At 34.5% G+C, this 12,125-nt stretch overlaps 1 protein-coding gene across 1 annotated transcript in view; it reads right to left on the bottom strand.

The window, feature by feature from the left end:
* Nucleotides 1-12,125, bottom strand: part of LOC101957297 (mitochondrial adenyl nucleotide antiporter SLC25A24) — a 52,250-nt gene that overhangs the window by 22,839 nt on the left and 17,286 nt on the right. The window contains exon 4 of the mRNA XM_005339114.3: nt 7,144-7,255. Coding sequence (XP_005339171.1) covers nt 7,144-7,255 — 112 coding nt within the window. The remainder of the gene's footprint in view (nt 1-7,143; nt 7,256-12,125) is intronic.

Genomic DNA, 12,125 nt, shown 5'->3' on the forward strand with positions numbered 1-12,125 from the left:
GCGTGGGTGGACCGGCTTACACCCCGGACTATTGGCGGCATTTTCAAAAATAAAGTTTTGTTCCTGCTTGAGTGGCTCGTGATTCTGTACCCAGCCGGATTGCGGCATTATCTAATAAAAATGAACAAAATACTCTGTGATTCAGCAATTCCATTTCTGGGCATATAATTTGTATTCCTAAAAAATCTTATTCATTTTTCCAGAAGACATACATAAAAAGTTTATTACAGATACTATAAGCAGAATTACTTATAATAGAAAAAAATCTAGAAACACTACAAATTTCAATAGTGACCTCTATCAAAAATCCACACATTTATATAATGGTACCCTGTATTCAAAAATGAATAAAATATAGTTTCAATTCATCAATATAAATGAATCTAAAAAACTGTTAAGAAGACTATGTATAATTCACCTGGGGTTGTGACTCAGTGGTAAAGCACTTGCCTAGTACATATAAGGCACTGGGTTCAATCTTTAGCTCCACATAAAAATAAATAAATAAAGGTATTGTGTCATCTACAACTATATATATATATACCTATATATATATATATATACACACACAAATACATACACATGCATATATATATGCATATATATGTAAAGAAGATTGTATATAATTCAAAACCAGGCAAAACTAAATAATTTATTGTTTACACATAGATTACATTTAGTGCAAGGCACTAAGCAACTCAGTCAGAACCTGTTTCTACATAAAATACAAAACAGGGCTGGGGATGTGATTCAGTGGTCGAGTGCCCCTGAGTTCAATCACCAGTACCCTCCTCCCAAAAACAAAAACACTGGAAAAATGTGCTGAGGGCTACTGCCAAATAGGAATGATGCATCGAAATTTCCTTGCCAAGGACTCGTGGAAATGGACTTGCCTTGGACACTCGCTGTGACACTGCATGTATGTTTGAGAAAGGTGACTCTGCTCAAGGACCAGGGTGGATCCAGGTTTAGGGTGTATCCTGCAGGTTTTAGGAAGTATCCCGCTCCTTGGGTTTAGGGTGTTCCCGATTTAGGACAATCTGGGTTTAGGGCAGTTCCGGGTTAAAGGTTATTCCTGCTGGGAATAGGGCGTATCCTGCTGCCTGAGTTCCCGTTGAGTTCTCGTGGAATTCAGAAGGTATTTTGGGATTAAAAGCCTGGAGGATTAGGTGTATTGTGCGGCAGAACTTGGATTTCCCCAGAACATGTTTGTACAGGGCCGGTGTGAGTTCGGGAATAAAGAATTGCTGTTTGAATCTACAAAGCTATGAGTGGCTCGTGATCTTGTGCCCAGCCAGACTGCAGCAAAAATGATTTACTGAAATCCAGTATACTGGTTAATTCCTGGGGAATGGGGAAGGATATGACTGGTGAGAGATATATGAGGAACTTCTTTAATAAAGTATATCACATATTTATTATTAAAAAATATATCTCTCTGACAAAAAGAAGATTAGTAGTTTCTAGGGCTAGTTCAAAGAGTAAGAATTAACTATAAACATGCACCAAGGAACTTTTTGAGATAATGGAAATGTTCTAAAAATGGGTTGTGGTGATGGGTGTGCCATTCTATCAATTTACTAAAATCACTGAATCTAACTGCATACTTACAGTGTGTAAATTTTATGACATAAAATTAAACTTCAATAATTCTGTTCTTAGAAATTCTGAAAACTGCCTTAATTTGCTAATTATAAAAACAACAACTTAACAGCAAAAATCATATTTGATAGTGAAGTTTAAAAGTATTTTCTATTAGCTCATAAATAAGAAGGGTTGATTGCCATAAGTACTGAAGATTCTAGTCCAGGGTTTAAGCAAAATATTAATATAATAAAAATAATAATAATATAGGAAATTAAATAAAAAAGGTATTTTTATATAAGAATATGGTTACATATAAAGCAAAACAAAAAGAATTTTTAAAATAATTAGAATAAATAAGAGACTTTAACAAAATTAAAAGTAGGAAGATCAACTCATACAAATAAGATTATCAAAGCAGAAATAATAAACTGGAAAATTTAATGGAATATAAAAATTTTGCCAATCTGTTAGATATTAAGAAGAATATCACCATAGAGGTAAAATCTACAAATTATCTACAAATTAATCTAATGAAGAATACAGATGACTATTTCAGAGAAAATTTTAATACCCTATTAAAGAATATAACAGCAGATCGGAATAAATAGAGAACAAAGTCACATTTGTGGATGGAGTAACTTAAAATTACAGAGACTACTTTTCCCCAAATAATTCTATCAATTCAATGCAACGTTTGTGCTCCACCCCCATTCATATGTTGAAACCCTAATCCCATTGACATTTGGAAGTAAGTGCTTTGGAAGGTAATTAGACAATGAGGGTGGAGGTTTTATAAGAAGCCAGGCAGATAGCTAGTACTCTTTTCACTATGAGAATAAAAGAAGATAGCCCTCTTCAAACCAGTAATAGAGCATTCATCAAGAATTCTATAATACAGGCATGCTGATCTTTGACTTGAGAAAGAAATGTTTGCTGTTTAAGTCACCTAGTCTATGGTATTGTATTATAGCAACACAAGCTGACTGAGACAAAATTGGTACTGAGAAGTAAAGCTCTGCTGCAACAAATACCTAAAAGTATGGAAACCTCCTTAAAACTGGGTAATGGAGAGATGCTCCAAGAACTTTAGAGTGCATGCTTTACAATGCCAATATTGCCATTAAAGCAAGTTTAAAGGTAATTCTGGTAAAGGCTCAGAAAGAAAATAGAACTTTATAAAAAGCTTCTGTCTTCCTAGAACATACATAAGTAATCATGGACAGATATTGGTAGAAATATGAAATATAAAAGCCATTCTGATGAGGTCTCAAATGGAAATGAACATGTTATTGGAAACTAGAGGAAAGGCCACCCTTGTTATAAAGTGCCAAAGCACTTGGATGAATTTTGTTCATCTAAAACACTCTAGTGTTTTGTGGAAGTGAAACATATGAGCATTGAAATTGGATATTTAACTGATGAGATTTATAAGCAAAGTGTTAAAGGAGAGGCTCGGCTCCTCTTGACTCCTTATAGTAAAAGTATAAGGGAAATGAAATGAATTAAAGACAGAATTACCATGAAAAAAAAGAACCAGAACTGAGAGTCTTGAAAAATTCTCAGCCTGTTTACAAAAAAATGAAAAAGTATATATGGAAGAAAACCCTGAAAGTGAAATGAACTGCTATTTGGTAAATGTGAGTGTAAATCATGAAATTAACAAGTTGCCGCAGTCTGGCTGGGCACAAATCACAAGCCACTCAAGCAGGAACAAACTTTATTTCCGAACTCCCCTGAATGCCACCCGCGCGGCCTTCTCAGGGACCCCACACACCAACCGGAACTCCCTCCACCGGAACTTCACCAACCAACACAAACTCCCCAGGAATTCCCGCAAGAACTCCAAAGTAGCGGGTTCCTGAGGCAGCAGGAGTCAATATACAATTGAATACACAGCCTGTTTCAATCCAGCTCCATCCAGTCACAGCAATCATAAACAGCTTAACTTAATTATCATCATCTTAATGGCTTGCCTCTCAACCATTACTTCTGGCAAAATGTCAGGGGCCATTCAGACTGGCTGTGCCTCTCAACAACAAGTCATCTCAACAGAAACTAGGAAGGAAAGAGGGAAAAACAATAAGCAAAAACAATGCCTACTAAAACCAATGGAAACAGAAAATGGGCCAAAATCTTAAAAGACTGCTATTTTTCTTAGACCCTACAGGACTAAACCACAGAGCTATTCAGCATAAAACATGTGCTACTAGGTAAGGGAAGAAGAACTCAGATGAGGTTTAACTATCATCAGAACTACCACTCCCAACACAGGCCCAGAATGCACAGGCTGGGCTTGGGGACAGGACAGATTCCACTTCAGTTTCAAAGAGTGGGACCAATACCCTGCAGGGTCATGAGGGCAGAGCCACCTAAAGCCCCTGAGGCACAATCCCACTGGGCAGAGCCAGGAAGATGGACTACTGCTGTAGTAGGTAGTGGGGCAGGATCACAGCTCTAGTGTGTGCAGAAGGTGGACATCAAGCAAAAACAATTATTCTCAAGCCTTAAGAGCTTGTGGAGCTTTCCCTGCTTAATTTTGGACTTGTGTGGGGCCTATCTTCCCTTCCATTCTTTCCTGTTTCTCCCATTTAGAATGGAAACTATATCCCATGCCTATCTCTCCATAACCTGCTTGGTTTCACAGGCTCCTATCTGAAGAGGATGAACTTAACCACTGAGCCACATCTCCAGCACTTTTTTGCATTTTATTTAGAGACAGGCTGTCACTGAGTTGCTCAGGGCCTAGCTAAGTTGCTGAGGCTGCCTTTAAACTTGTGATACTTCTGCTTCAGCCTCCCAAGATGCTGGGATTACAGGTGTGCACCACTGCACCCAGCTTGGTGATATTTAGATAAGATGTTGGTATTTAGACTACAGATTCAATACTGGAACAAATTAGGAATTTGGGTGCCATTATAATGGCATGAATTTATTTTGCATGTAAGGACATGAATTTAGGGGATAAGGAGAAGAATGCTGTGGGCTAAATGTCTGTGTACCCCTATCCCAAATTCATATGTTGAAATTCTAATCCTAATGTGTTAGTATTTGGAGTTGTGCACTTTTAAGAGGAGGCCAGACAGCCAGCTACCTCCCTTCTGAACATGTGCAAGTACAAAAAGAAAATATCCCTCTGTAAACCAGGAGTAAAGTACTCACCAAAAACCACACCTCTGATCTCAAATTTCTAATCTCCAGAACTGTGAGAAATAATTTCTTGTTTAAGCCACCAAGTCTCTGGTATTTTGTTATAGCAATCCAAACTAAGATGAATGTAATCATAATCAAGTTTCTAAAAGAAATGCAGCTAGAATTAAGAAATTTTAAAGTCTATGGGGAAAAATAAGAAAATTCCATTTATAAAAACATGAGTTAATTTTATAAACAAACAACAACAAAAAAGATCAATAAGGGAAGGAGGGCAAGTAGAGAGTATTTACTTTACTAGATAAGTCATATAATATAGAGCCATGGTCATGAAAATAGTTCAATAGCTGTATAAGAAATAGACCAAACACAGACAGAAAGAGAGCTCAAGAAACAAAGACAAGTTCATATGTAAGCTCCATATCCAAGAAAGGTGGTACTATAAACAAATGTGGAAGAAAGAGACAGGTTAATTATATTATCAAAATTCCCTCAATATATGGAAAAAAATAAAATCAGAAGCCTGCCTTTATTTTATATATATACATATATATATATATATATATATATATATATATATATATATACATATATATATATATATATATATATTTACAGACTATAGATGAATTAAAGACCTAAACATAAAAGATGAAACTATAGCTTAAAAGAGAAAATACAGAATTTCTTTGTGAACAAAAGGTAGAGAAATACTTAAATATAATAGAAAAACTGGAAACCATTCCATTTTTGATGGATTTAGTTAGCAAAAAATTAAGAATTTGTTTTTAACCAAAAAAAGCATTGACAAAAAAAACAATAAAAAAAGAAAAATGATATACTAGAAAAAATGTTTGCAAGTCTAAGCTCAATAGACAAAGGATATAAACAGATAATTTATTAAAAGAATATGCATACCTAAAAAGAACAAATAAAAAAAAATGAGGACCCCTCCAGGCACTGTAGTACACATCTATATTCCCAGCTACTTAGGAGGCTGAGGCAGGAGAATCACTTGAACCCAGGAGTCTGAGGCCAGTCTAGGCAACACAGTGAGATCTTGTCTCTCAATAAATAAGAAAGATAAGGACTCCTCCCAGAAAAGAAGAACATGAAAACATCTAATATTTCTATGAAAAACTGTCCAAAGTACACTAGGAATTAAATAAATGCATTAAAACAATGAAATACAACTTTATACCCAATAGAATGGCAAATAATAGAAAACTGGATGATGTCAAACAATAAACAATATGTAAATAACCAGGTAACTTCACATCGCTGATGGAAGTGTTAAATGGTATTGAAAGCCATTCTTGGAAACAACATGACAATAGTTCATAAAATAAGACTGATGCCCTAGTTTAAAAATATATATATATGCATATTCCCTATAATTCATAAATAAACATGAAATTCTCTAAGGTACATAACAGGAAAGCATTTTCTGTGAGTGGAGAGTTAGAGAAAACCTAATGCTTATTACTATGGTAATGGACAAATGAGATATGGTAAATGCATGCTATGTAATAGTTAGAAACAACAAATTAGATGAACATATAAGGACACATCAGATGAGCTGGGGTATAGCCCAGTGGCAGAATGCTTGCCTAGCATGCTTAAGTCCCTGGACTCAATCCCCAGCACCTCAAAAAGGGGGTGGGGGGCTGGGGAAGGAGAACAAATTCATCAAGTAATAAATCAGATATGGCCTCTAGCACAATACTATCAATATAAATAAAGTATCATATGAAATAATACTACATGTTTTTCCCAAGAATACATAAATATTTGGGAACACAGATGAAACATACTAGAATAAGTGCCTATTATAATATTGATTGAATACTTATATACTCGTATTGTTTTAAATATATTAATATACTAATTTAATTCTCAAAACCCATTCTATTATCTCCACCACATAATTAAGAAACCTGAATCATAGAGGGGTTTATATACCTACAGGGTGGCAGATGTGGGCTTAAAACCCAGATATTCTCACCCCAGAGTTTTTGCCATTTTTCATCCTCTATATTGTCTATGGAGAAGAAGCAAAACCCAAGAGGGTAGGCAAGAGTAGTAGGTCATGAAAAAATAATAATACATACATATTATTTTTCACTTCTCTAAGGCAGGCCAACTTTGCACAGTAATAAATTCTTAACACAAAGTAGGCCCTTTTCATAAGCATTATTTTGATTTCCAGCAAACAAACAAATCTGCGGTTGCTGTGCCTATAGACTACTAACCCCCCACCACTACCTTACTAAATCAGTAGAACATTTTAGGAAGGAATACTTTAACTTTAGCCAGTAAGGTAACAAATGTTGTAGGAACTATACAATGATAATAACAGCTATGACATTTAGAGAAAAATGAAAACAGTAAAACACAAACTAATCTTACAGTAGAACGCTTCCAGAAATGAATAATCTCATTGATATTTTTTGCAGGATGCAGTAAAAAGTAGTCTCTCCATTCATCCCAGTCTACTGTCATTGTTCCATCAGTATCAATGCTGAAATAAATTTTAAAATAGTGCTTGTAACATCTATAATAAAGTTAGCACCATTATAAAAATTAATCAAAGCTTCCTAAATATTTATTACTAACACCATTCCTTTGGAGTCCACAAATATCACTGTATTTTCACATGTTAAAAAATAGATTATATTTTTTATAAAAGTTTTAGATTTTATAAACATTGAGAAGATAATTCATGGTTCCCATCTATCCCCACATTCAGTTTACCCTATTGATAACATCTTACATTTTTATAGTACATTTGCTATAATTAATGAGCCAATATTGATACCTCATTATTAACTAAATTTCACATTTCATTCAAACTTCATTTTTCCCCAGGACCCCATTTGAAATACAACATTCTATTTATTTGTCATACCTCCTTAAGATAATCTTGGCTATGTAATTTCTGCAATTTTCCTTGTTTTTGATAATCTTGACAGTTTGAAGGAGTACCAAACTCCTCAGCTGGGATTCATTTATATTGCTTTTTAATTTTTTACTTGTTTGTATTTCTCTCATATTTTCCTGTTATCCCTTGAAGAATAAGATTATTTCTAAATCACCTGTATATATCTAGTACTAAGCAGTCAATAAATGTTTGTTGGATGAATGAATGAATGATACATGAATAAAACTAAAGAGTGACTTTATACATTTTGGCTCTTGTAGTATTTTTACCTTTGACCCTTTATTAACTGCTTATAGCTTTCTGATAGAGTTTAAAATAAGTTTTTGTTTTTGAACTTAAAACTCACTTTTATCATACTGTAAGGGACCAGCGAAGCGTCAGAGGAAGAGACCACCAAGAGACCACTCAAGCAATTGGCAGAAGGGGATTTATTGATCCAGCATGCTGGGCCTCCATGCCCACTCAAGAGGAGAGAGCAGCCCAGAGCCCCAGGCAGGGGTTGAGTAGTGCTTAAGTACACTTTCTGGGGAGGGCGGGGGGCTTTGCATACATCAGAACAAATCAGCAACTCTTAGACATGATTAGTACATTCTTTGGTGGGAACAGGTTGGGCGGGGGTAATTGGTCACTCCTAAGCGGAGTACACATTCAAACTGATTGGTTTTGGGCCCTGGATGCCTACGTGCCGGGCTACACAGGGTCCTAGTTTATTAAACAACCAGAGGATCAGGAGGAATATTTACTGGGCAGTTCGGGTATTGTCCTAACAGCTACAGGAATTTCAGGTTTTGGGGGTAGCAGAGGAACTTAACAATACCTGGTCCTTTACTTTTTAACTCAGGCCTTGCAGCTTAGAAACTTTACAATGCCCGGTCTTTTACACTTTAACTTCAATTTCTTTTACTCTTACAATACAAAATCAGCATTTACTCAATTTTTAAGTAACTCAAATTTAAAAATGGAAGTTGTTTGTGTCTGAATAGAAAGTGAAATTTTTTTCCTTAGCATTTTTCAAAATGGAAATTCTAAAAAATGAAACCTATTCTGCCAACAAAAAATTTAGTATAACTTCCAACTCCAGCCAAGAAAAAATTATGGATGGTTATAGAACTTATACTTCCATTATCAACAATTATGAAACTACACAGAACAAAAAGAAACAATTGTTTTCAGGCACTGGTCTCAGAACAAGACGGGGTTGTGATACTTGAAAAAAGGAAAACATGAGTTGAGTTTCCCATGCACTCTGGTTTCTGACTGATGACAATTTCAAACTGCAACATAGAAGAGTAGGAGTCTACACAGAGAGCAACTGGGTAGAATAAAATAAGAGTTGGGTTCAGGGCTGGTGAAGGGGCAGGAATTTACAGTGCAAATATTCTAGACAGGTATCCCTTTCAGTCTTTGACTAAATACTAAGCTACTGTATAATACTATTAGCCTAATTAAAATAGCTACTGGAGGACGGTGAGCTTAATGGGAATTTTAGAGCTGAGCAATGTTTGGGTTCAAAACAGAAGAGAACAAGGGAGGGGAAGAGAGGAAAGAAAGAGGAAAAGAGGAAAGGGAAGGCAAAAAAATTATATACTGGATAAAAAATTAAAATGCAACTACGGACTTTTCATTAGAAAAATCCTGTGTTGTTAGACATCTTCAATGATAATTTCAAAGTGTTGAAAGGAAAAAGATTGTCTTCATAGAATTCTGTAAACAATAAAATAATTACCAAAAATGAAAGTGAAGATATTTCCAGATAAATAATTACTACAAAACTCTCCAATAGGAAATATGTACCACTTCCATCCACTTTTGATTATGTTGCTGCATATAATCATCTAGTATTTTCTCCCTACTGGCCTGAATGCTGAAGCAGGAATTTTGGCTTGTTCATAGCTGCATCCTTTGCACCTAGAGCTATGACTAATGCTTACTGGAGTTGTACAAATAAATTCTTAATAAATCATTGCTGTCAGCAGTTTGTAATTTACCCTAGGGTATGATTTAGAAGCATATTTCCAATATACCAAACAGTATAGTAACATATAATTTTCTGAGTACTGCCTTACTAAGTACTCCTTGTCATATCATTTTTTTAAAAATCCATAGACTGATACTACTACTAAGTCTCTTATCATGTTTGTCCTATTAAATTTTTTATTAAAAATATTATAAGAAATCTCATTTCTTGTTGAATTGCATTATGAACAGAGAATATATTCTATATGGTTCTAATTCTTTTTAATTTTTTACATTTCTTTATGACCTAGCAGAGAGTCAATTCTATTTTGGGGTGGGTGGGGGCTTGTGGGTACTGGGGATTAAACCCATGAACACTCTATCACTTAGCTATATTTCCAGCCCTTTTGTTTGTTTGTTTTTATCTTGGGGCAGAGTCTGGCTAAGTTGCCCAGGCTGGCCTCAAACTTGTGATCCTTCTGTCTTAGCCTTCTAGTAAGTGCAGGGCTTAGAGTGAAATATTACAAATTTTCTATATGTGCTTTAATACATGTGTTTATGTGTGTGTGTGTGTGTATATATACACACACATATATCTATATCTATATACACACACACATATATATCTTTATATCTGATACATATATATCATATATATCCTTAATATATATGAGATATATAGATATATATATATATCTGTATCTATCTATCTATATAGATCTATATCTATATATGTATATATATATATAAAAAATAATCAAGCAATAAGGGTTGATGATGATACTGTTCAAATATTCTATCCTTATGAACATTTTGTTGGCTTGTTCCATTACTGATATATATGTGTTAAATTCACTTCTACAATCATTTATGTATTCTTTCTTGTAGTTCCATCAATTCTTGCTTTATAAATTTGGGGCTATATTATTAGATCCATAGAAATTTAGAATTGTTATTTCTTCTAGGTAAATTAAAACTCAAATCATTATAAATGCATTTATGTTACAAATCAATAACAAAAAAACTTAAAAGCCCAAAAATACATTTTGAAATTTAAACACCTACATTTAAATATCTGCTGTGAAAAGAAAAAGTATTTACAGGTTTTTAAATTTAGAACTAAATAAGAATGAAAATTACCAATCATATATCAGAATTTGTAGGAGATATCAGGGATGGGTTGTGGTTCAATGGTAGAGTGCTTGCCTAGTATGAATGAGGCACTGAGTTTGATCCTCAGCACCACATAAAAACAAAATAATGTGTCCATCTAAAACTAAAAAAAAACATAAATGAATAAATATTTTTTAAAAAACAAGAATTTATATGACATATCAAAAGCACTTACAAAAGTACTTGGAGTTATTGCTCTCAGTTATAACAGAAATTTGGAAATTAGTGAACTAATTATTAATTAATTAAACAGAAAAGAACAGATATAGCATTTTTAATCTTATGTGTTTGGAGGTTCTCTCATGTTCAAGCCATTTCATAGCTGCAGTAGTGTTTGAAGCCCTTGAATGAACTGTGGATATGTCTAAGCCAAGGTCTAAAGCAGAAGTAGGCCCTTTGGAGAACTCCAGTGGAATCTCACCAGTGTGAGACTGCTCCCTTGGTTTGGCAGACATTATGCTCAGAGAGAGTTCTGTGATACCCCTGAATTATTGGCTCAGACAGCCCATGGTTCAAATGCAGGTGGAGAGAGATATCAGTGCCCCAACTCACCCTGTGGCACTAGCTGCCTCCAGGAGGAAGAATTGCAGCACAAGTGCTAGATCCACAATTAGGCCAGTTTCCCCACAGCTGTGACTTCTGGTTTACCGTGAAGAACCCCTCCTCACCATAAATTTCTTTGGTGTGTTTCACTATAAATAAAGTATTCACAGGCTTTTCCTCTTTGTTAGGAGCAAACCCATCAGGTCCCTTCCACCCATAAAGCACCCGCTCAAACTATATTTCTTGTGTCCTTTGTCTTTATCTCTTAGTACTACATTTTCAGACTTTTATTTCCAGCCAGCCCCCACTATGAGGGTTACCTATTCTTTCCTCACGCAGGCTGTGGCCAAGACAACAGAATGACAAGTTCGAGAAGTCAGAAGTTAATTATTTGAAATAATTAATAACACAATGAGAAAATTTCAGTGGAAAAAAAATCTGTAAGCACCAATGAATATTAGGGACAGTTAGTAAATAAATAAATAACTATAGGTTTGGAGGAGACCAAATAAGAGATACACAAATTTATCCCAATAAATTTGAAAATTTAGATAAAATAATTCCTAGAATTTATAGAAGTTGTATAAATAAATTTTTAATAAATCATTGGCAGTTTGTAATTTATGTTAAGTATGATTTAGTAGTATATTTCCAATATACCAAACAGTATTCCTGGAAAAATTACAACTTTACAAAGCTGATAAAAGAGGGACTAGAAAATGTGAATGATTTGACAATTCTTAATGAAATTGAATCAATTATTTTAAATGGAACATAA

This window comes from Ictidomys tridecemlineatus, chromosome 11 (assembly GCF_052094955.1).
Source record: "Ictidomys tridecemlineatus isolate mIctTri1 chromosome 11, mIctTri1.hap1, whole genome shotgun sequence".
NCBI lineage: Eukaryota > Metazoa > Chordata > Mammalia > Rodentia > Sciuridae > Ictidomys > Ictidomys tridecemlineatus.